Source organism: Ceratotherium simum, chromosome 22 (genome assembly GCF_057802395.1).
Source record: "Ceratotherium simum simum isolate JZ-2026a chromosome 22, ASM5780239v1, whole genome shotgun sequence".
NCBI classification, from domain to species: Eukaryota; Metazoa; Chordata; class Mammalia; order Perissodactyla; family Rhinocerotidae; genus Ceratotherium; species Ceratotherium simum.
In genome coordinates this window covers 43,044,231-43,069,464 of record NC_141921.1, presented here as the reverse complement: position 1 = coordinate 43,069,464, position 25,234 = coordinate 43,044,231, and the positions used below count along the sequence as shown (strand labels likewise).

Here is a 25,234-nt window from a genome sequence, read left to right as displayed (position 1 = left end):
CTGGCCATGCTGAGGCTGTGTCCCACATACAGCAACTAGAAGGATGTGCAACTATGACATACAACTATCTACTGGGGCTGTGGGGAAAAAAAGGAGGAGGATTGGCAATAGATGTTAGCTCAGAGCCAGTCTTCCTCAGCAAAAAGAGGAGGATTAGCACGGATGTTAGCTCAGGGCTGATCTTCCTCACAAAATTGAAATGAAATGAAATGAAATGAAATATAAAATAAAATAAAATAAAATAAAATAATAAATAAATAAAATAGTACACACAGAAAAATTAAGAAGCAGTTAGGGGCCAGCCCTGTGGCATAGCGGTCAAGTGCGCGCGCTCCGCTGCTGGCGGCCTGGGTTCGGATCCCGGGCACACGCTGATGTACTGCTTGTCAGGCCATGCTGTGGTGGTGTCCACTATAAAGTGGAGGAAGATAGTCACAGATGTTAGCCCAGGGCCAGTCTTCCTCAGCAAAAAAGAGGAGGGTTGGCATGGATGTTAGCTCGGGGCTGATCTTCCTCACCAAAAAAAAAAAAAAAAAAAAGCAGTTAAAGGAGAACAGAGGAACAGGAAAGACATGAGACATATAGAATACAAATAGCAAAATGGCGTCCATATATCCAACCATATCAATAACATATATTACATATGAATGGACTAAACATTCCAATCAAAATGTAGAGATTGTCAAACTGGATTTAAGAAAGCAAGATCCAACTATGTGCTGTCTACGAGATTCAAAGACATGAATACTTTCAAAGTAAAAGGTTGGAAAAATTTACCATGCCATCATTAATCACAAGAGAGCTGTCCTGGGTATATTAACACCAGACAAAACTGATGAGAAATATTATTAGAAAAAAAGAACATTTCATGATGATAAGGGGTCAATACATCAGGAAGATATAACTATTATAAATGTATATGCATCTAGCATTAGATTTAAAATAACATGAGGCTGGGCCGGCCCGGTGGCACAAACGGTTAAGTGCATGCGCTCGCTGCGGTGGCCCAGGGTTCACCGGTTCGGATCCTGGACGCGCACCGACGCACTGCTTGTCAGGCTATGCTGTGGTGGCATCCCATATAAAGTGGAGGAAGATGGGCATGGATGTTAGCTCAGGGCTAGTCTTCCTCAGCAAAAAGAGGAGGATTGCCTGATGTTAGCTCAGGGCCAATCTTCCTCACAAAAAAATAAATAAAATAAATAAAATAAAATACATGAGGCAAAACTTACAGAAATGAAAGGAGAAAGAGACAACTGAAAATTCATGATAAAAACTGTCAATAAATTAGGAATAGAAGAGAAATTCCTCAACCTTATGACAGGCATCTATGAAAAGCCTAAAACTAACATCATACTTAGTAGTGAAAAACAGAATGCTTTCCCCCTAAGATGGGGAACAAGGCAAGTATATCTCCTCTTGCCACTTCAACACAGTACTTGAGGTTGTAGCCAGTGCAATAGGCAAGGAAAATAAAAGGCATTCATATTGGAAGGGAAGAAGTAAAATTGTGTTTATTGACAGATGACATGATTGCAGATGACAAGGTCTCAGGACAGAAGATCAACATACAAAAATTAGTACCAATAATGAACAATCTGAAAGTGAAATTAGGGAAATTCCATTCACAATAACACCAAAAGGAGTATTTGGAATACATTTAAGAAAAGAAGTGCAAAGCCTGTACACTGAAACTACAGAACATTGCTGAAGCAAAGGAGATCTAAATAAAAGGAGGCATTATAACATATTCATGGAGACTCAGTATCATTAAGATGGCAATTCTCCCTCAAATAATCTATAGGTATAATCTACACCTTATAAAATCCCAGAATTCATGTAGAAATTGACAAACTGACCCTGAAATTTATATGGAAATGGCAAAGGACCTAGAATAGCTAAAACAATTTTGGAAAAGAAGAACAAAGTTGGAGAACTTATATTGCCTGATTTTAATTAAAACTTACCATAAACTTACAGTAATCAAGACAGTGTGGTACTGGCATAGGATCAATGGAACAGATAGAAGATCCAGAAACAAACATTCATGTTTGTGGTCAACTGATGTTTTTTTTTTTTTTTCCCCTAAAGCCCCAGGCGATAGTTGTATGTCATAGTTGCACATTCTTCAAGTTGCTGTATGTGGGACGCGGCCTCAGCATGGCCGGAGAAGCAGTGCGTCTCTGCGCGCCCAGGATCCGAACCCGGGCCGCCTGCATCAGAGCGCACGCACTCAACCGCTAAGCCACAGGGCCGGCCCATGTGGTCAACTGATTTTTGACAAAAGTGCCAAGGCAATTCAGTGGGGTCTTTTCAACAAACATTGCTTGACCAATTGGATATCCATATGCAAAAATATGAACTTAGACCTTTACCTTACATGTTACACAAAAACTAACTCAAAGTGGATCATAGATCTACATGTAAGAGCTAAAACTATAAAACTTCTGGAAGAAAACATAGGAGAAAATCTTTGTGACCTTGGATTAGGCAAAGATTTTTTAGATACATCACTAAAAACATAATAAATTGGACTTCATCAAAATTAAAAAACATTAGGGGCCAGCCCATTGGCATTGTGGTTAAGTTTGCACGCTCTGCTTTTGTGGTCCGGGGGTTGCAGGTTCAAATCCTGAGTGTGGATTGACACACCGCTCATCAAGCCATGCTGTGACAGCATCCCACATACAAAATAGAGGAAGATGGGCACAGATGTTAGCTCAGGGCCAATCTTCCTCACCAAAAAAAAAAAAAAATTTTTTTAAACCTTTACTCTTTGGAAGATACCATTGAGAAAATGAGAAGACAAGCCACAAACTGAGAAAATATTTTCAAATCATATATCTGATAAAGAACTTGTATTTAGACTACATAAAGAACTTTTATTTTTTTATTTGTTTTTTATTTTTTGTGAGGCAGATCAGCTCTGAGCTAACATCCGATGCCATTCCTCTTCTTTTTCTCTGAGGGAGACTGGCCCTGGGCTAACATCTGTGCCCATCTTCCTCTACTTTATATGGGACGCCGCCACAGCATGGCCTGAGAAGCGGTGCATTGGTGCACGCCCTGGATCTGAACCTGCAAACCGTTGGGCCGCCGAAGTGGAGCGTGCGCACTTGACCGCTACACCACCGGGCGGGCCCCTAGACTACATACAGAACTTTTAAAACTCAATAATAAGACAAACAATCCTATTTAAAACAAAACAAAACAGGGAACGGTGCGGTGGTGTAGCGGTTAAGTGCGCACACTCCACTTTGGTGGCCTGGGGTTAGCAGGTTCGGAACCCTGGGCACGCACCGACGCACCGCTTCTCAAGCCATGCTGTGGCGGCGTCCCAGATAAAGTACAGGAAGACGGGCAGGGACGTTAGCCCAGGGCCAGTCTTCCTCAGCAAAAAGAGGAGGATTGGCAACAGATGTTAGCTCAGGGCTGATCTTCCTCACACACACAAAAAAATAATAAAATTTAAAAAAAATAATAAAACGGGCAAAAGTAGGCTGTACTTAGTGAATGGCTTCCAAAGAATAGCATATGGAAAGGTGGAAAAAGCAACTTGATAGTGGAGAAACTTGGCCAGGTGAGCAAGGTCAACATCATCAGTGTTGATAACATGTTCTTCTGATATGAGTTCACGAGAAGGGCACTTGACTGTGGTATTCTTCTGCAAAATCTGTAACTCCAGTATAACCCTAAGAAAAAACATCAGGCAAATCCAAATTGAAGTATGTTCTATAAAATACCTGACTAGTATTTCTCAAAACTGTTAAGGTCGTGAAAAACAAGAAAAGACCAAGAAACTCTCGGAGACCAGAGGAAACTAAGGAGACACGATGTCTAAATATAATGTGCTATCCTGGATAGGACTAGAACAGAAGAAGTACAATAGTGGAAAACTGGGAATTCTACTAAAGTCTAGAGTTCAGTTAACAGTATTGTACCAATGTTGGTTTCCTAGTTGTGACAAATATACCATGGTAATACTAAGGTGTTAACAATAGGGGAAACTAGATGAGGGCTGTAAGGGAACTTCCTGAACTATCTTTGCAACTTTTCTATACATATAAATCTATCCTAAAATTTATTTAAAATGAACGAGCAAAAGATTTGAATGAACATTTCACCAAAGAAGGTATGTGAATAGCTAATAAGCACTTGAAAATATGCTCAACATTATAAGTCATTAGAGAAAAGCAAATTAAAACCACAATGAGATACCATTTTGCACCCATTAGGATGGCTAATCAGGTGTTGACGAGGATGTGGAGAAACTGGAAGCCTCCTACACTGCACGTGAGATTGTAAAATGGTGCAACCACTCCCAGAATAGTTTAGTGGTTCTTAAAAAGTTAAACATACCCTTACTGGGGCCGGCCCGGTGGTGTAGTGGTTAAGGTCGGTGCACTCCGCTTCAGCGGCCTGGGTTTGCGGGTTCAGGCTTAGACCTACACCACTCATCAAGCCATGCTATGGCGGTGTCCCGTATGAAGTAGAGGATGATGGGCACAGCTGTTAGCTCAGGGCCAATCCTCCTCACTAAACAAACCCAAAAAAACCATACACTTACCAAATGACCTAGCAATTTCACTCCCAAGTATCTACCCAAGAGAAATGAAAACGTGCTCACACAACAATTTGTATATGAATGTTCAAAACAGAATTATTTTTTTTTAAATAATTTTATTTATTTATTTTCCCCCCAAAGCCCCAGTAGATAGTTGTATGTCATAGCTGCACATCCTTCTAGCTGCCGTATGTGGGACGCAGCCTCAGCGTGACCAGAGAAGCAGTGCGTCGGTGCGCACCCGGGATCCAAACCCGGGCCGCCAGTGGCGGAGCGCGCTCACTTAACCACTAAGCCACGGGGCCGGCCCCAGAACAGAATTATTTATTCTTTATTTACTGCCCAACCTAGAACAATCCAAATATCCATCCACAGATAAATGGATAAAGAAATTATGCACAATGTAATACCACTCAGCAATAAAAAGGAATGTACTATTCATAAATGCAACATCATCAATAAGCCTCAAAAACATTATGCTAAATGAAAGAAGCCAGACAAAACATTACATATTATTCCATTTATATGAAATTTATAGGAAAGGCAAAACTATACAGACATTAAGTAGAGGTTTCCTGGGGGTGGGAGCAGAGATTGACTACAAAAAGAACAAAGGAAACTTTTGCGGTGATGGAAGTGTTCTAAAAAGGATTCTGGTGATGGTCACACAACCGTATAAATTAAAAATCATCCCATTGGACACATAATATACGAATTACTAGGCATATAAATAATACTTCAATAATTCTCTTTTAAAAAAAGAACAGTGCTATGAAGAAGTGACATCATTTTAAAGTTGGGTGCCAATATAATTTATCATCCAAACTAGAATAATTTTGAGAGTTATGCAGGAAGACAGGTGTGACTAGGACTATTTCAGACCAACTGGCATGAATAGTGCCCCCTTTTAAAAACTGGTGTAGGGCTGGCCCCGTGGCTTAGCGGTTAAGTGCGCACGCTCCGCTACTGGTGGCCCGGGTTCGGATCCCGGGCGCGCACCGACACACCGCTTCTCCGACCATGCTGAGGCCGCCTCGCACATACAGCAACTAGAAGGATGTGCAACTATGACATACAACTATCTACTGGGGCTTTGGGGGGAAAAAAATAAAAACTGGTGTAAACCAGTCGACAGCAACAGTTAGTGGCCATCTGTTATGTGTAAGGCATGGGAAGGTGATAGAAATACACTTAGGAACAAGATAGACATGGTTCCTACCCTCTTGGTTGATGATGCATTGAGGGAGATGGAAATGAAAGCAGGCAGTGACAAGCACTGGGCTTGTCGGGCACATGGGGGATGTGTCTTAAGTCATCTCAGGAAAATAGGGGAAGCCTCCTGTGAGCCAGGACTGCAAGATGGTAGGATGTAGTGAGGTGACAACTCAGGTCTTGTTCTGGAACCAGAAAGTAAGTCAGAGTCTCTGGAACACAGTGGGTGGGGGTGGCTAAGGCAAGAGGACAGAGGTGAGTATTTGTTGTACACTGTTTTGTATTGTGGAAAAAAAACACTGCACTGCTTGTCTTTCAAAGTTCAAGTTATCACCTAGGCTGGAGATCTAGCAGAGAAAGGGCTGTTTCACCACCCTGGCTAAGTCACACTGGTCAACCCGGTGGACTCAGACTGAGGTATATGTTCCCAGACATTGTATTGGGATGCTCTGAGGGAAAAAAAAGGCATTTTAAATAGGATGTGCTGGTGCACCCTATTTAGGGCACCCTAAAGGGGTGTAGAACAGAGTCATGACTATAGGGAAGAGGATAAGAGGCCTGGGATGATGTATATTTGGATTAGGAAGATAGATACTGTGAAATTCGTGGTTATGTCATTGGCAAATGGGAATTTTTTCTATAGCAAACAATTCAAGTAATGGACCATTTTATCACCAGCTGAGCTTGAACCATGGGAACCACTCAGAAGCTTTGCAGGAAGTGGTTTATGTCTCCTCTTTCTGAGTCCTTTTCATAAAAAAAGAAACTAGTACATGGGTACTAAGTACGAGACACAAGTTCCCATCTGTTTCATTTAACCCTAGAGCTACCCTGTGAGATTTTGTCATTCCTGTTTTACACATGAGGAAACTCCAAGATTCGATAACTTACCCCAAATTGTGTAGCTTGAAAGAAATGCAACTGGAGCAACCTAAGGTCTGTGTGGCAACAAAACCCATTCCTTTCCCTCTCCATCAAGCAGCTTCCAAGAAAGACATTCCAGATCATTTGAGAAGTCATGTGATCTGACTTCTGCGATAGCGTGCTGTCCTGCCACTGAGGCCATCTCTGAATCCCAGCTTTTATTGAGAGGGACCGTGGAGAGCATCTAATCCATCCCAGAGAGGCAGCTCTAGTGGCTGTCACTATGTGACTCAGCAAGTGTCGGCCCTCTGAGCCCCCATTTCTTCATCTCTAAAATATGAGTTGGGCTAGATCAGTGGTTCTCAAACCTGTTGGTCTCAGGACCACTTTACACACTTAAAAATTATTGAGGATCCAAAGAACTTTTGTTTATGTGAGTTATATCTCAATATTTACCATTTTCAAATTAAAACTGAGAAACTTCTGAATAACAATTGCTCAAATGGAAATTCAGTGAGATCAGTGGTATGGTTTGACAATGTTGTGAATCTCTCTCATGTCTGGCTTCATGCAGTTTAAGATGGCTGGATTCTCATACCTGCCTCTACATTTAATCTCTTCCATATCACATGTCCTGTAGCCTCTGGAAAACTTCACTGTACCCTGGTGAAAGAAGGAGAATGAAAAAGGCAAATAATGTCCTACTAGTACTGTGGAAATAGTTTTTGCTTCCCCCTGAAAGCATCTCAGGGACTTCCAGAGGTCCTGAACCACCCTTTGAGAATTGTTTCAAAAGGTGGTCCATAGACCACCTCCAATCAGAATTACCTGGGAGTCCTGATAAAATGCACATTTCCTGGCCTGTCCCAGACCTGTGGTATCAGAATTTCACATTTAACAAGCTTCCTTGCGCACGTGGGTTTGGGAACACCCGGTTGAGAGAGCTCCAAGATTCCTGCCAGCCTGGCTCATCCAAAGCTATGAAGTCACCTGTTTTGGTAGAGCTGGGATTAAGACCCAGGTCTCAGTGCAGGCATTTGCTATGGCAGTCAGTTCACCATCTTCTGCTGACTTCTTTCCCCATTCAGGGAAGCAGTGAGGGCAGCCAGGCACCTTGTTATAGCTTTAAAATAAATTCTGGGCTTGCTTACAGCTATACATTTCTGCATCCAGTAAAAGCAAGAAGGAATGAAGGGAAGGGGTCATGGGACAGGGACCTCTCTTCCCCTTAGGAGGAAGTTATGTTTTAAGCTTGGCCCCCAGGGACATCGGTGTCCACCACAGTCCATGAACACCACACCAGGCAATGGGAGCATAAAAAGAAAAGAAAAATGGTACCTTCGGGAGTGTAAGACCTGGCTGGTACAAAATAGGCAAATATGGAACTCAAGGAAAAGAACAAATTGATGTAAAGAATGCTTCTGGTGAAGAAAACCTAATACAGAAAAAAATATTTACATACAAGAGAAAGTACATTGTGCTATCATTTTAAAATTTCACAGTAAGATTCTTTTATTGCATTAAAAATATTGTTCCGGGGGCCAGCCCGGTGGTGTAGTGGTTAAGTTCGCATGCTCTGCTTGGGTGGCGCGGGTTCCCCAGTTCGGATCCTGGGCCGGGGCCTGCTCACCGCTCTTCAAGCCACGCTGAGTTGGCATCCCACATAGAAGAACTAGAAGGACCTACAACTAAGATATACAACTATGTACCGGGGCTTTAGGGAGAAAAAAGAAAAAAAAATATTGTTACTGTGATTTAATTAACACACAACTTCCAATAGGAAAAAAACGCTCTAGTGAGACATTTGCTAACATGGAAGTTATTATAACAGTATCTGTTAAAACCTATATTACAAAGTAACCTGTGCAATTGGTGTGATGGAAATAGCCTTGGCCTTGAATCTGTCACAACTGGGCCACTAACTAACCATGAACTAGCTGTGTGACTCTTGTAATTAAACATGGTGAGCACTTACTATGTGCAAGTTATTACTGTCAGGTCATATGAAGCATTCACAGAAAAACAAAAAACCCTAAATTGTACCAGAGGAGCTAAGCCTCGTTCACAAGCATCTGCTGTTGGAGGCAGCAGGGGTCAGTGCCTCGGCCCACCGGGGGACTTTTGAGAACTGCACGTAGGAGATGGTATTTAATGCACTAGACGGACCGTACAGCATCACGTCGCCTCTAGTTCCGCAGCTGTAAGGGAAGGGGTTCGGTGACACGACCTCTGAGCCTGGCCCTGTCACACCCCAAAAGTACATTCACCGCCTGCTCTCTGCGCCTGTTTCTTCACCTGCAAAAAGGGGCTTCACGTCTCCTACACAGGGTCGTGGTAAGGAGCACCACTTCCTGACAGCCATTCCACGTGCCCCCAAACCAGAAGAATAAATCTCAGTCCCCGCCTGGAGTTGAGCGATACGACGCATAAACCCTACAGTACACCACGGCGATGGGAGGAAGGAGTGATGGACACTCGGACAACAGGCGTCCGAGCACCTGTTCACTGGAAAGCGCGGCCCAACGTGAGCCACCATCTGCCGCACGGAGCCGCCGAGCAAAGTCTTAACCCTGCGCATCCTCTGCCCTGGCCCCTCCGCCTGTCTGCGCGCCGTCCTCTTATCCCGGGCACCCCCCGGGCGCGCTCCCGACTCCACCTCCGCGGTCCGGGGCTCCCTCCCGGCCACGCCCGCCCCAGCCTCCCTCAGCCTGTCCCGGCGCCACGCCCCCTGCCCGCGCCGGGTCGATGTCATCGATGTGCTCGGCGCTCTCCTCAGCCGGCCCTGGGAGTGGGCGGGTTCGTCTGCCTAAGGTGGGCTCACTGGCGCCAGGGCAGACCAATGGTGTGGCCGCACAGCTCCGCCCCTTCCTCTCGATTGGCTGGCGCTGGAGGGCGGGACAGCGGCCTCAGCGGGCGAACCCGAGCGGGACTCGTCCCCGGTCGCCCGCGCCTTGCGGTCTGTAACTCGTCGCCTCTCTTGGCTCCTGCCGGGTCTGCCTCCGCCGCCACCATGGCCCAGTGAGTGACGGCCTGCGGGCGGCCGGGGACGTTTCCAAGGGCCAGCGCGGAGGGCGCAGCCGCCTCAGACGCGCCTCGGCCCCGGGGGTCGCCTGAGCCAGGCCTCGTGGCGCCGGGAGCCCCGGAACTCCCCGGATCCCGAGCCAGCGCCGCAGCCGCGCCTCCCCCGGACCCAGGCCCTCTGCCCTCGCGGCGGCGCAGGCCGGGCGGATCCCCGTTCCTAAAATGGCCGGGGGGGTGGGGGCGGCCATGGCCGAGGGAAGCCAGGACCCCGATCCGGAGGGGAAGAGGCTGGACGGCCGCGGCCCGGGCTGCAGGGGCTCCTCCCCGCTGTGGGAGACGGACGCCTGGAACGAGTGGTTGCCAGATAGCCCAGAGCGCGGGAGAGACTGCGAGCCGGGAAGACCCTCCTCGGTGCGCGTCCAGTTGTCCTCAGAAGTTGAGGCCCCTCCAAGTGGCCGAGTGGGGGCGGCCTGCCTGGGTTCTGAAGTGTAAAAGGGAGCAGGGGGATTGAGGAGAAGTTATCAGTCAGCCAAAGGTAGAAAACTCTGGATCCCTGCGTTGGAGAGGATTAAGTGGAACTGACACATTTTTCTTTGTTCCTTTTTCCGGTTTTTCAGAGCTGATATTGCACTGATTGGATTGGCTGTCATGGGTCAGAACTTAATTTTGAACATGAATGACCACGGCTTTGTGGTAAGTCACGAGGGACACAGTCTTCTCTTATGGGTTCCTGGGGTGCATTAGCCTGGGTGTTGTGATCAGTGATCGTTCTGCTGATTTCAAAGATCCCATATAACCTAGAACATATTTCTCTTTTTATATGTTCTATTTCTGCTTATGACATTTTTGCAAAGGAAGGAGAAGCAGCACTTTACATGTGGGTGTGGCAGGGCCAACCCTGCAATTCTCTGAGGAGGAAGAGTCCTGCTAAATGTATCTGTCATTTCAGTAAGGTTTGCAGCCTGCATAAACCTACCAGTCTCTTGAGGAGAAATCCTGCTGGGTGTGCAGATTTCTAACTCTGTTGCCTAAGGAGATAGGAGGATAGTGAAAGATTTATGTATAAAAGCTGAACTGGCTTAGATACAAGGATTATCAGTGACAGAAGTTAGCAGTCTAGAACCAGCTGGTTCCTAGATTTGATTCTGGGTCCTAACCGGTTAGTGACGGACTCTAGCCTGATATGCCATGGGTAGTTGACCTTTGCTTATAGTATTCAGCTCTTTGCCATTTCATCCTACTCAGGTTACCTTTGCGGTGATCAGTCAGCACTTGGGCGGGGAAGAGGCAAAGGCAGGGTCTCACCTCCCCAAAACCTTGGGTTGAATAGAAATTTCCTTGTCACTTGGTCCGTGGTCTGAGGGTCTTGTATGGCGTAGGTCTCCTAATCAGGCCTTTATGTCCTTCTAGGTCTGTGCTTTTAATAGGACGGTCTCCAAAGTTGATGATTTCTTGGCCAATGAGGCAAAGGGAACCAAGGTGGTTGGTGCGCACTCCTTGGAGGAGATGGTCTCCAAGCTGAAGAAGCCTCGGCGGGTCATACTGCTTGTGAAGGCTGGCCAAGCTGTTGATGATTTCATTGAAAAATTGGTGAGGCCAGCTTTGCTCTCAGCTGCTACTCGTGTGACACAACTTTTCTCATTCCTTCCTTTAGCTATTTTACTTCTTGTTACTTAAGAGATTTTTACCCCCCCTCTTAAATTTCTGGATATGAACTGCTCAGTTCTGACAAAACAATTGCTTAAATGTCTCAGTGTTGGTTAACTTGGTTGGCACTAATTAAGTAACAACATATCCTCGAGTGGCAATAATTCCTTATATATACAATTTTGAGGATGCTAAGAGACATTTTAATAAGAATTCATTAAAAACCAGAATAGAAACAATAGTAATCTTAGTGGGATCTTTGGTATTCAAAAAAACTTACAGTTTTGATTGTGTATTATGAATGTTTAGTGCTATTCACTAATAAACCTTAGTGTCCAAATTTAGAAATAGATTTCACTTTTCTCAGTGTTCCTATAAAGCAACAATTCTCAAATTGTTGTATAATTTAGTATAAATGACAAGAGATCCCCTTAGGGAATCCTAGGAACTACACACGGTACTTATTTTTGTACTGAAAAATTTGTTGGCTTTAGCAAGTGTATCTTTTCTGGAAGAAAAAAGTTATGCACATGCATAATGATGGCCATGCTGGGGCAGGTGGGTGCCCTAGTGCTGAGGCCCCCAGAGAGGGTCTCTGGGAGGCAGACCTCAGTTGCAGTTCTGGTCCCTGATCATCAGCCGAGGGGGGCCATGCTTCATGTAGGTCTTAATCTTGGTTCTTTAACACATTGTAGTCTGACCCCTGATTTTGGCTTTCCTCCACCACCCCAGGGCCAAGGGTTAGTGGGCCCATTCCTGTTGGTGGTCGCTGCCAGTCTGTCTCCTCACACTTGTCTGTTCTCTGTTCTCTCCCTGATCCCACTGAAGGACTGATGACCACTCCCCACTGGGATGGCTGTGGGAGAGGAGGAGCTGAGGGGGGCAACTGCCTTTTCCCCAGGGATATGCTCAGCACCACTTGGGGGAAGCACTGTTGCTATAAGCTGTTTCTGGGACACCTCTAGGCCCCTTCCCTCAACACCTCTGGGAAAAGATCACACTGTAATAACTAGGGAGGATTTTCCTCACCAATGATAAATGCAAACAACCTCATTGCCAGTACCCTGCAGCCTCTGGGTGCTTGTCCTGCAAAAAAAAAAAAAAAAAAAGCATATGGATGAAAGGGAACCAGTAGAAATAATTTATTTAGATACTCAAAAACAGTTTTACAGTAACAGCTCTGAAAAAATGAAAGCATTAGCCATTTGGAGGAAATGTGAGAATGCCATTATCATGCCATTATTGTGAGAAATGTAGTGACAGTAAACAGAGGCAAGGGGTGAACATTCCTTTTTTACAGGAGTAGTGTTAACAGTGGGTTGTTTCTATAGGGAGAGGAACTTGTAACCAGTATGTTACCATTTAAAAAAAATGACCTGGAAAGGAAGAACACTGTGATAAAGAAAGGAGACACCAAGCTTTTTGTGTCGCAAGCTGCCAAGCTGCCCATGATTAGCTACAGACAGAATGGACTGAAAAATGGTAGATTACTCTTCAGCATGGGGAAATACTAAGTAATGTTAACTGGAGCCTTGTGGGGGAGGGTGAGTAATAAAGCCAACCTGATTGGGGTGCCGTAGGAAGAGATCCTCGTTCAAGGCCTGGTCTCTTCCTGCCATCTCCAAACAGTGGTGATCAGGTCATTAATTCATACATGAAACCATTTGATATCTATTAACTGGACCCCTACTGTGTTCTAGGCAGAGATTTTGGAGGAAGTGGTATAATCTTTTAGAATTTGTCCAATCCCTAGTTTGGTGACTATAAACCAGGCAGGTGGTACACATTAGAAATACAAAATTTTCCAAGTAGATTTTGTCTGTTGTAAAATCTTAGGGTAGTTAAAAAGAATGATTTTGGTTGTGGAGAGTTCTAACTGGGTTTTAAATAGGGGCCTAGCTCTGGCCACAGAGAAGATTATTGAAAATTAAATAATATTTACTTTTAGGCTGGGTTTATTTGGGATAAATTCTTGTTTGTTTTAATTGGTCAAGGTATGTTTTATTTTTCTCTTTCATGTCTTTGGTCCACGTTAATGCCTGTGTCTGGTTACAGGTACCATTGTTGGCCACTGGTGACATCATCATTGATGGAGGAAATTCTGAATACAGGGATACCACAGTAAGTATTCTTCAGTCCAGATTCTTCCAGGTTCTGAGAACATTCTAGAAAAAAGTATCAGCATCACACATATGACCAAAGAGTGGACTGTCCTTCTGTGGTGCTGACTTTTTGGGGATTGGTACTGATGCTGTAGTTCTCAGCCTTTGTTTCTGCTAAGACATACTTGATGGGTGAAGTTCTCATTGGTGACACATGGAACTCGAAAGAATGACTGCTGCTTAGATAGAGCAGGCTGAGAGTTTATGCTTAACTCTACCCTTCCTCTCCCACCAATCCATGACGCATCAGTGTGTAACAGGGTTGAGCAGCACTGCTCTAATGGTCTCGTGTGCTGGAAGAAGTCCCTCTACCATCCGAAGTGCCGAGTGGCAGAAGTCACACTTGTATTAAACCAACTCTTAATTGAGTCTTATTGTACAAGGTCTCTTCCAGTAAAATGAGAATGTCTGTTTGGTTTTATCATCTCCCTTTGGGGACAGAATAGCTATCTTAAACTTCCATAGATTTTTTTTTCCTAACTACCAAACTGAGGGGATTAAATTTCTTGAATGATCAGGTTACTCCTGGATCCTTGGGTCATTTTCTGTCAAATGTGGGATCTCCATACCTGTCGTATACCTCCGCTCATTCATTGGGAGAAACTTATTTTATGGAAGCGTAATGAAATTATTTTTCTCTCATGTAGAGACGATGTCGAGACCTCAAGGCTAAAGGAATCTTGTTTGTGGGGAGCGGAGTTAGTGGTGGAGAGGAGGGGGCCCGGTACGGCCCATCACTTATGCCAGGAGGGAACAAAGAAGCTTGGTGAGTACCAAGGTACCACTGCGTTCAGCACAAGGGAGCCCGAACTTTGAGGATGAGTGAGCCGTGAGCAGTTCTGCCCCCCTGATCTCTGTGGTGTCTGTGTGTTGGAGATAGGACATGCCAGAAATATTTCTTTTATCTATACATCTTGTTGCTTTGATGTAATATATGCGCATATCCCTCTTTTGCCTTTTTTCTTCTGTTATTTCCTCCAGTACTGATAATGGAAGTTCTAAATAGGCTTAAAGGATTCAGAGGCTTTAAGGAGGCAGTTCAGATGATGTCCTGTGTACTGTCTGGACTTAGGAGTAAGATCTGCCTGTTTAACTGATGTATGGCCATAAAATAACTGTTTACTTAGTAATTGTGAGTAATAGAAAAATCTGATGGGGCCTTTTTTGTCCCTGGGAATGAGGTGGAAAATTTTTGACTTGGGAAAAAACAAATTTTACACTGTTCTTGTGCTATATATAAGAGGAAGGGTTGGCTGTAGAAGGGGAGGTGCTTTGTGGTGTATGAGACGCAGGGTGGGGCTGGTGAGTGGGATCGAGAATCACAATGACAAGATACAAGTAGTTAATTATACATAACTTAGACTGAGGGGAAACACCGCTGCTGAGACTGCAGAAAAAGAGAAAGCCAGAATGAGGAAGATAGAGAGATGGAGCAGAAGAGAGAAATAGAAAAGGAAGGATCCTTTTGAGGGAGACTTGGCAAGGTAACATTCTTTTATGAATGAGTTTGATTTCCACATGTTCTAAGATTATATTAGGCACTAAAGGAAAGAGTGATCGGGCCTAATCCCCACAGGTGAAGGGTTTATTGGGGAAGATTATTCTTGAAATGACCTCTGTGATGAATAAGCCTGGGGATTCTCTTCAGTATGTGAAATCTAGAAGTAGAGGCCTTCCTGCTCCTCACGAGCTTAAAAATATTTGTCTTGGGGTACCAGCCCAGTGAGCTTTTAGAAATACAATATACATGAAGATATTTGACATACGGCGTTGCTCCAATTGCTCAGTAATTCACTTTTCTCACACTAATCTGTCAGAAGTAGAAACCGCACTTTTACCTGAAACGATCAGTAAAAGTTGAGTCACGTTCTAAAGCTTAAGGTGTAGCTCTTTTAGCCCCCTAATCCTACATGTTAGCTTTGCAGCCCTGTCAGATTTTGTCTTTACCAAAAACTTTTTGGGAAGAAGGCTTTATTGGTCAATAGTGAGGAGAACATTAAGGAGAAAGCCTCAGGAGTTAATATATTCTCCTTGGGGAGCGGTGGAAGGAGTGAAGCACAGCTGCTGCTTCTCTGGATAATACTGGACGTAGCTCTTGGAAATGCTGCAGGGTTTTCTGTTCGGACGCATGCTGTACCCAGGAACACACGTCTGAACCAATAAGAGAGGGTCTCTACAGGAACTTCCATATAATTGCTTGCTGTCTGGAATCACAGCTTCTTTCAATAGGGGGATAGAAATTTCTTCTGGTACTTTGATGATGCTTCCACCCAGCCTTTCTGTCTCTCATCTCAAATCAGATTGTCTGCAGCCTCTGACTGGTTTACCTTGAGGACTTAGCATATTCTTTTTCATGGGCAATTCCACCTCCCGGGAGAAAGAAACAAATGGGGGTTGGGGGGGGCAGTCCTTGAGTATTTAATTGAGATCTCAGCCCCTCACTTCTCAGTAGCTAAACTACATGGTTCCTTTCCACAGGCCTCACATCAAGACAATCTTCCAAGGCATCGCTGCAAAAGTAGGAACAGGAGAACCCTGCTGTGACTGGGCAAGTTCTGGGCTACTCTTTAAAGCTGGTTGGCAAAATGGGCATAGATATGGTGAAGTGTACAGAGCAAGGACCACCTTGGTCCCAGTGGTTGGCTTTGTGACATAAGCTTCTCAATCTTTAAGTCAGCAGCACATTTAATGCCTAAAATGCATGCCGATGGTACATATCCTTGTATCTTAATTGAATATTCATAGCCTTGTGGTTGATATTAAAACAGCCCTCTTCAGTTCATCTAAAAGACAATTCCTTAAAAAGGAACAGGAAGGATGAGGTGAAGTAAGATTTTTTTTTAGCCCTGTTAATTCATGGGTGAAGAAAATGTCAAAATCAAAAGTGGGGTTTTCTTGCCTGAGTGGAAGTAAAAAGATTGAATGGATGTTGCTATGTTACATGTCCTGCCATGGGGAAAAATCTCTTTTCCCACACCTTGGGATGTGGGTATTCTGTGCTTGAACAGAGTAAGCTGTGGCCTTTCGCCCTCACTGAATGTGAAGGCAGCCTGAGCTAAGTCACACATAGCTCCCCTTCCTGTATTTTGTGTTGCTATTAAAATAAATTTTATCCCTTATTGCAGCCGCAGTCCATACTGTGAATGGAAGAAACACTAGGCTGGAGACCTGAGTTGTAATTCTGGCTCTCCATTGACTGAGTGACATTAGGCAAGTCAGTCAGAAAACTACATGGGCTTCAGTTTTCTTGTCTGTAAAATATGGGATTTGGACTAGATGATCTCCAAGATCTCTTTAGCTCCTAGTCCCCTTTACGTCAAGTCAGGGGTGGACTTTCCATAGCCTCAAGGCTTAGTCTCAGGGTATTGAAAAAACTTGTAAAGATACTAAAAGCAGGCACTCCTTAGTTCACTTTTGAAGTTAGAGGAAGGATGGAGTGTGAAGTAAGTTGTTATTGGCCGTGTTACTTCATGGCCAAAGAAGGTGTCAAAATCAGAAGAGGGTAGGTCAACAATGGAAGCAGAGACATAGGAGGTCTCTGATGTAAACGTTGATGGATGGTCCAAGCAGTGACTGCCAGGAGAGAGGGTCCTCAGGTCAGCCAGACAACTGGTCCACCGGGCAGGCGTACCCCTCCCATGGAGATGGACGCATATGACTGCAGAGCCTGATGTCATTAAATATTTAATCCCGTCACCCCCTTTGTTCTGATTCCTAGCCCACTAAACAATTTTCGGATCATTTGGCTTTCCAAGTAGCTTGTCTCTAGGTACAGAATGTGTCGATTGGACTAACACTTGTTAACTGCTAAAATCCGTAGTTAAATTTCTCATCATAAATTCATAAACTGGCATTCTGATTTTATACAGCTTGCCAGCTTTATTATAAATTGGTATCTTGTCAACTATGAGACCCTGGCAAGAACACATCTCTGGGCTTACAAGGTTGAGGGCCAGACCTGGGATCTAAGGTCATTTTACCTCTCAGTGGCCACTAGAAACAACTATAATACAATTATATATTTTGAAAAGTACAAGTGATTTAATTAGCCTACTCATTGTAACCTCTAGTTGCTAGAAAAGTGGTAACCTAGGGGAAAAGACTTTTTTTACTTGTGGGTGGGGGCTGGGGAGCGGGCAGTTGCTTTTAATAACAATGAGAAAGAATGGAAAATGTAGGCCAAAGAGCTATAGGTACTTATAGTGAATTTGGGAATTTTGAAACATTTTTAGAGGAATGGATTTAGAGTTAGTTTGAAATAAATTGGACTCAATTGAAGCTTGTGTTAAATTGTTATATAGTGATTCTTATTTTAAAAATATTATAAATATTTGCTTCTTATTTGTTATTTTTTATATGGGGTGGGAGCCTGGTGAAGGAGCTTGATGTGGGCTTTTCTGGTGTATTACCTGCCTCTCTGAAGGCCTCTTGGTGCTTGTCGCTCGAACAGGTGGGAAGCGAGGGAGCAGGACACTTTGTGAAGATGGTGCACAATGGCATCGAGTACGGTGATATGCAGCTGATCTGTGAAGCTTACCACTTGATGAAAGATGTGCTGGGCATGGAGCATAATGAGATGGCAAAGGTGAGTCCCAGGCCCTGTCCCCATGCTGCAGTGAGTAATCACCAATCAGATGAGAAGGGGTTTGCTAGTGACAATAAATCCTTCCTCATTCTTTTTCCCTTGGTCATTCTGGTGGCCTGAATGATAGCTGGTCACTAAGCCAGAAGTTCCCAGAGAGTCTTGGTGGTAATCATTACCTCCATTTAGTGACCCTTACTGTGTGTCAGGCGCTGTGTCACTATGTACATTGTCTCATCTGATCCTCCTATTATCTCATGTGGGAGGCACAGTATAAGCTTTCTTTTCGGAACAAGTTGGGACTGGCTTTTTGACAGGTAATCAAAAAAGTTAGTCAAAGTGGGAAAACGTAAGCATTTTCCCCAACATTTTATTATGAAAATATTCCAACATATAGCAAAGTTGAATTTGACAGTCAACACATGTATACACACTATCTAGATTCTACCATTAACATTTTACTGCACTTGCTTTGTTAAATATCTGTCTATCCCTCTATCAGTTTCATTATTTTAATACATTTCAAAGTAAACTGCAGACATCAGTACTCTTTTCTCTAAATACTTCAGCATTGTTAACTAGGTAAACATTTATTTTAATTGAAAATATAGGAAGGTATATTCATTCACCAGTCAAGTCCTTTTCTTTAAGTATGGTTCTGATTTGCATTCTAGTTATCTTTGTTTTTTTTTTTTTTTCTTGGGAGGAAGATTAGCCCTGAGCTAACTTCCGATGCCAATCCCCCTCTTTTTTGCTGAGGAAGATTGGCCCTGGGCTAACATCCATGCTCATCTTTCTCTACTTTATATGGGACGCCGCCACAGCATGGCTTGACAAGCGGTGTGTCGGTGTGCGCCCAGGATCTGAACCTGCGAACTCCAGGCCGCCGCAGCGGATTGTGCAAACTTAACTGCTACGCCACCAGGCCAGCCCCTCATCTTTCTTTTTTTAAAGGATTTATTTTATTTATTTATTTTGAGGAAGATTGGCCCTGAGCTAACATCTGTTGCCAACCTTCCTCTTTTTCTTTTTTCTCCCCAAAGCCCCAGTACATAGTTGTATATCCTAGTTGTAGGTCCTTCTAGTTCTTCTGTGTGGGACGCTGCCTCAGCATGACTTGATGAACAATGAGTAGGTCCATGCCCAGGATCCGAACTGGTGAATCCCGGGCCACTGAAGCAGAATGCGCGAACTTAACCGCTATGCCACCTGCCCATAGTCATCTTTCTTATCATCTAGAATTTCTAGTTTCAGTTGTTTCAAGTAGAACGTGATTTAAAGACACTTACTTGCAAGATACACAGTACAGAATCCTTCCAGATTTTTTACATTTTTTTCTCCTAATTTTGAAATTTGTGTCATCCCCATTTATTTTGTTTTACTGGTTTGCCTTTATTGTTCTTTCCAAAACAATTTAACTTAGTTTTCATAGAAATGGTGCTTTTCTTTCTGTGTTCATCTTTAACTGGTTTATATAATAGTTAACTATTCATTCAACACGTAGGTGTGAGTGCTTCCCCCATGCCAGGCAGTGTGGGGAGTAACAGTGAAAGGACAAAGAAAGCCCTGCCTCACGGAGCTGGAGAGACCGGCAATAATGATGACATGTGTCATACTAAACTGTTCCTGGTGACTGTTAGAAAGAAGAGGACCCGGGTGTGAGAGGAGGACTTAGATCGGGTGACCGGGGCAGGCCCCTGAGGAGGTGGGGGTATAGAGACCCAGGTGAGGTGAGGAGCATGTGCTCAGGAAAGAACAGTTCTGGTCATCAGAACATCAGCCTCACCAGGTGGAAATCAAGCACAGCTGACTCTTGGTTAGCATAAAACTCGGCTGGTGGGAGCGGGAGTGTTCGGGCACACCAGAGAAGAGCCTGTGAGCCTCAGTGTGGAGCAGTTTGTGAGCATCGGTCAATGTCCACGTGGAAAAGAAGGAGTCAGTGAAGGCAGCTTCGGTATAATCCTTTTTCTCTCCCATTGTTTTCTCATGTCCCGCACGTAGGCATTTGAGGAATGGAATAAGACAGAGCTAGACTCATTCCTCATTGAAATCACAGCCAATATTCTCAAGTTTCAAGATACCGATGGCAAATACCTGCTGCCAAAGATCAGGGACAGTGCGGGGCAGAAGGGCACTGGGAAGTGGACTGCCATCTCAGCCCTGGAGTACGGTGTTCCTGTCACCCTCATTGGTAACGTTCAGCTTTTCATTGAACCCTCTCGTCTCACTGCGTCGATCTTGATGTCCTTCTGGAATATTGGTAGACGGGCAACTAAGGACCGGGTCTTGAGAGAATCTGTTCAACCCTGGCCACCTCGCAGAGTGCTGTCTCTCTGCGTATGAAAATTCACAGTGTGAGGGAGGCTGAATCTGCTTTTGAATCTCTTCTTTATAATCCTCTCAGTCATATGAGCTTTGAGATAAATTCAGGCCTTACTGTCTTTCTTAACCAATTTGACCTTTGAGATAGTTTTAGCATTAGTGATGTAACTGTAGTCAATGACCTAAGATTTTTTAATGGGGAAGATAACTGTAATGGAATTTTTCATACAAAAGGTCACAGAATGACATAAGCTTATGTATTCAGCATTTATTGTTAATATTTTGCTGAGGTTTTTTTTCCCCCAGATATTTAAAAAATAAAATATTATGTATACATTTAAAGACCTTTAATATTCTTTTCCTAAGTTCCTTCCCTTCTTTTAGAAGAAAACCATTATCCTGATATTGGTATGTATCCTACCCATTCACGTTTTTTTATATTAATGAGCTAAGCATCAAACTCAAAAAGATATAGAGACAAGGAAATAATAAAAAGCAGAAATAAACAGAAAAAAATAATAAGATTAACAAAACCACAAGTTGGTTCTTTAAAATAAAGTAGATACATTTCTGGCAAGATTGAAAAAGGAGAGTGAAAAAAGGTGCCCGTGTTTCCTGAAAGGCTACTCTTTGCTCTGGGCAAAACTGCTCCCCTTATAATAAATTGTCCTGTTTGCTCCTCCAGATGTAGGCTGCCTTTCCTTCCGGTCTCCTCCCTCCTTTGGATTCCTGATTATTATGCCTCACTCTGTTTACAGTGAACTGGGTGGTTGTGAGGCCCAGTAAGGAGGGAAGTGGGTTGATTAGACCAGCTCTATGTAGAAGGAAGTTGGCTGCTTTTTAGCTAATCTGATTGCTACCCTGGCAAAGGACTGAGAGGACAATAGCTGGCAGCAGTTTATTTGTCACTGACTCAAATATAATAGTAGTACAGTCTCAGAAAGAATCCTACTCTTGTTTTAGAGACTTTGAACGCTTTTTAACAATTGAAGGCAGGCTAGGCTTAATCCCTGGATGGGTGAACTAATGGGGAAGTAAGTCTTCCAGCTAACCCTTAGGTAACACTCAAGGGTTTCGACACACTTGCCTCCTTGCACAAGTTGTCTTACGAAGCTTCCTCCCACAAATGCTAAGTCATCGTGTGTGTGCTGCAGGAGCGCCAAGAGGGCTGGGCAAGGAGAGGACACCTGCTTTTGGTGTGTATTTCAAGTTTGGGTAGTGTTCTCAAGGTTATGGCTGGTACCCTTTCCTCAAAAAGAAAGTCCTCTGTTAATTCCCAGAGGTTTTATTTCATTTTGTCTGTGGGGGAAAAAAAAACGGTTAGAGTAATTTATTCTAATTATATAAATTGTCAGTTGAGCAAGTAATCTTTTATAAGGGATAATTTTTGAAGATACTAAATGTCTTAAAATACTATATTGAAATGTTTTTTATTCAAATGAAGTAAAATTGTGAAACTTGAATGGTGATCAGAGACACTGTAAACTGTAAGAATTAGAAGGTGGAGTTTTGTGAGGGGTGAGTCTGTATTATTTCTCAATAGTTGTTTCAAATTGCTGGGTAGTTAGTGCTTCAAAAGAAAATAAATTGAGTCTTTGGTGAGCATTGAAAAATTAAAGTCCTATCAATTGAAATTGAAATTTTACTCATGGACCAATGCTGAATAATTCTGAATAATAGTGGTTTTACCTCTTTGTTTTTCCCTCCAAACTCCCCTTTGAATTTCATGTTGATCTTTGTGATTGAATACCTGTATTTATGTTGGAAGATTGACTTGGAGTTTTAGTTATCAAATTAACTGTTTAGAGCTTTTTATAAAAGTTCTTTCTGATCCAGGTTAAATTTTGTGGCGTGAGGTTGAGACTTTCAGTTCTCCGTAAAATTGAAAGTCCTGCTCCATTTCTATTTTTCCTCGTTCTCTCTGGCTTGTGTATATTCTTTTCCCTCTGTTTTGTGTGTGAACTTTGGGGATATATTATCTCCCCCCTCTTTGCCCCCATGTAGGAGAAGCTGTCTTTGCTCGATGCTTATCATCTCTGAAGGACGAGAGGATTCAAGCTAGCAAGAAGCTGAAGGGTCCTCAGAAGATCCAGTTTGAAGGTGATAAGAAATCATTCCTGGAGGACATTCGAAAGGTGGGGCTCAGTCCCTGGCAGTTGTCATACATCCCTCGGAAGGTCCCTCGGGGTTGGGGCTGTTGAAGGAGAACATCCTGAGGCCACCGGGTGAACTGATTTGCAGCCTTTTCCCAGACCCTTGTCCTTTCTGGGGTCTGCACTGCTGGTGGCTGGGGGACGTGAGGTGGTTACTCTGCTAATTGCACCTCTCGTGTCTTGTCCTTTTTCAGGCCCTCTATGCTTCCAAGATCATCTCTTATGCTCAAGGCTTTATGCTGCTAAGACAGGCAGCCGCTGAGTTTGGCTGGACCCTCAACTATGGCGGCATTGCCCTGATGTGGAGGGGGGGCTGCATCATCAGAAGGTGAGTGAGGGGAAGGACCAGCACGCTGCTGTGCCAGAGAACTGTGGTCTTCGGGCACTTGCGTGAACACTTTCCCTGTAACTGCTGGTTAGTCCTCTCACTGGGACACCGGCGACAAGACAGGCTTAGATTGTCACGTCGCACTTTTTTCCTATATGTCAGTTATTCTAGATTGTCTACATTACACCTGTTCAGGTAGTTCTGTGAGAACTGTCATGCCCACTGGCCTTGCCTCTCTTTGGCTCTATATTTTCACTGAGTGTACACCTATCCTTAAGGGGTGAGAAATGTAACTTTGTACCTCTCTAGGGTATATATCAGCTTCCAACTTTCTCCCCTGCTTTCTGCCAGGGATTCAGCCTGCTGTAGGTAAGATTCACTGATTTCTTCCCTCTCGGTTATTTCAGTGTATTCCTAGGAAAGATAAAAGATGCATTTGATCGAAACCCAGAACTTCAGAATCTACTACTAGATGACTTCTTTAAGTCAGCTGTGGAAAACTGCCAGGTATGTAGCCCAGGGCTGGGTGGTATGGGAATTCTGTCTCAATGGGTTTTGCTCTGGGGGCATTGATGTGTATGGAAATCTGTCATTTAGAGTAGAACCAGTTATCTTTTCTGAGGGCTAATCACTAGTCTGTGGCTTTTGCTTGCTCAGGACTCCTGGCGGCGGGCAGTCAGTACTGGTGTCCAGATGGGCATTCCCATGCCCTGCTTCACCACTGCTCTTTCCTTCTATGATGGATACAGACATGCGATGCTACCAGCCAACCTAATCCAGGTAAGCTTTGGAGTAGGTGGCAAACATTAACCTGGCTGGTACGAGAGGGTCGTGTGCCTCTGGATTATCCTAACCAACCTCATTTCTTGTGTTCTAGGCTCAGCGGGATTACTTTGGGGCTCACACCTATGAACTCTCAGCCAAACCGGGACAGTTTATCCACACTAATTGGACAGGCCATGGTGGCAGCGTGTCGTCCTCTTCGTACAACGCCTAATTAGACTCTGTTACCCAGCACGATTCCATACACCGGGACATTCCATTTGCCACACAACACTGCTTACATGGCCCTTTGCCCTACTTTCTGCTCAGATCTCTTAAAGTGTCGTAAGAGACTCCTGAAACAGTCACCCCGAGTTTATTTGTAAGGCAGTTCTGTGGGAACCGTCATGCCCTCTGCCCTGGCCTCTTGGGACTGACCAGGAACTGATCATGTGCGTTGTGCAACCCAGCTCCTTGAGGCACTTTCCACATGTCCCTGTGGATTAGGGAGGCAGTGTAGATTTCCCCTGAGAGAGGCAGCAGCTCTTATCACATAGATGGGAAGGGTTTTTGTGGAATTTGATCAAACCGGAACCTTTGTATCATGCAGCTGAATTCCCTTTTTTTTTCCTCTACTTAATAAAAGTGACATTATATTTATACTTTTTCTCCAGACTCTTCAATATTGTCATCTCAGCCACACTGAGCCATCATCCCCAAAGGCAGAGAGATTTGCAACTGGTTTCATTACATTTGAATCAGTTTCCTGCTAGCTTTGTTAATTTTTTCCTCTTTGTTTTCTTTGAAGAAAAGACTCCAGAATAATACAGGAAACACCAAGTTTAGGATAATGATTAACTCTGGAGGAAGGACAAGGAGGCAGGCAGGGAGAGAGTGTACAGGGGGCTTGAATTTATTGGTTATGTTATGTTTTACTTCTTAAGTTGGGCAATAGGTATATGGATGTTCATTATAACATTCTGCCTCCTTGTATGTCAAATATTTCATAATAAACACTTTAGGGGCCGGCCCCGTGGCTTAGCGGCTAAGTGCGCGCGCTCCGCTGCTGGCGGCCCAGGTTCGGATCCCAGGCGTGCACCGACGCACCGCTTCTCCGGCCATGCTGAGGCTGCGTCCCACATACAGCAACTAGAAGGATGTGCAACTATGACATACAACTATCTACTGGGGCTTTGGGGGAAAAATAAATAAATAAAATTATAAAAAAAAAAAAAATAAACACTTTAGGGAATTACATTTAAATGATGGGCTCAGCTTGGTCTGGTTCATTCCCTTTCCCAGGCCTGTTTATCTCGAAGTCAGGCCCATGGATTCGGTGTGGGATTTTTAGCAACCTAAGCCTGCTCCTTGAATCAGGTTTTGTCATGTTATTTCCTCAAGAAAGAACCTGCTAGCGTACTTACTTACTGATATTGTTATATAGCCCAGGGCCAACGTAATTGTTTTATTCCAGCAGTTTAACTCCAGGAAGATTTCTCTGGAATGCTTTACAAAGTCCTAAGGGAGGCCTAAGAATAGAGCAAACAACTTCCATATTTTAACAGCTGGTGTCTATAATCTGATCTCCGACCTCTTTCAGAAGAGTGCATGGGCCGG

The 25,234-nt window shown here is 43.9% G+C and overlaps 1 protein-coding gene across 2 annotated transcripts; it reads left to right on the top strand.

Moving 5' to 3' along the window:
• Positions 1-9,525: 9,525 nt before the first annotated feature.
• On the top strand, positions 9,526-24,277 carry PGD (phosphogluconate dehydrogenase). 2 transcript variants are annotated; one of them, XM_004425565.3, is made up of 13 exons: positions 9,526-9,658; positions 10,279-10,354; positions 11,072-11,251; positions 13,364-13,429; positions 14,118-14,236; positions 15,949-16,018; positions 17,921-18,055; positions 20,054-20,243; positions 22,379-22,509; positions 22,722-22,855; positions 23,263-23,362; positions 23,513-23,635; positions 23,733-24,277. In XM_004425565.3, exons 1-13 carry the CDS (start codon positions 9,651-9,653, stop codon positions 23,850-23,852), a joined length of 1,452 nt encoding a protein of 483 aa, XP_004425622.1. In that variant the 5' UTR covers positions 9,526-9,650; the 3' UTR covers positions 23,853-24,277. The 2 variants fall into 2 exon arrangements, with proteins under 2 accessions (XP_004425622.1, XP_087302959.1); XM_087446833.1 differs by lacking the exon at positions 9,526-9,658 and adding an exon at positions 9,990-10,072.
• The last annotated feature ends 957 nt before the right edge of the window (positions 24,278-25,234 follow it).

Coding starts and splice junctions, on each gene's coding strand:
- PGD (XM_004425565.3), top strand. Junction 11,252..13,363: donor ATGATTTCATTGAAAAATTG/GTGAGGCCAGCT, acceptor GTCTGGTTACAG/GTACCATTGTTGGCCACTGG. Junction 14,237..15,948: donor GGAGGGAACAAAGAAGCTTG/GTGAGTACCAAG, acceptor TCCTTTCCACAG/GCCTCACATCAAGACAATCT.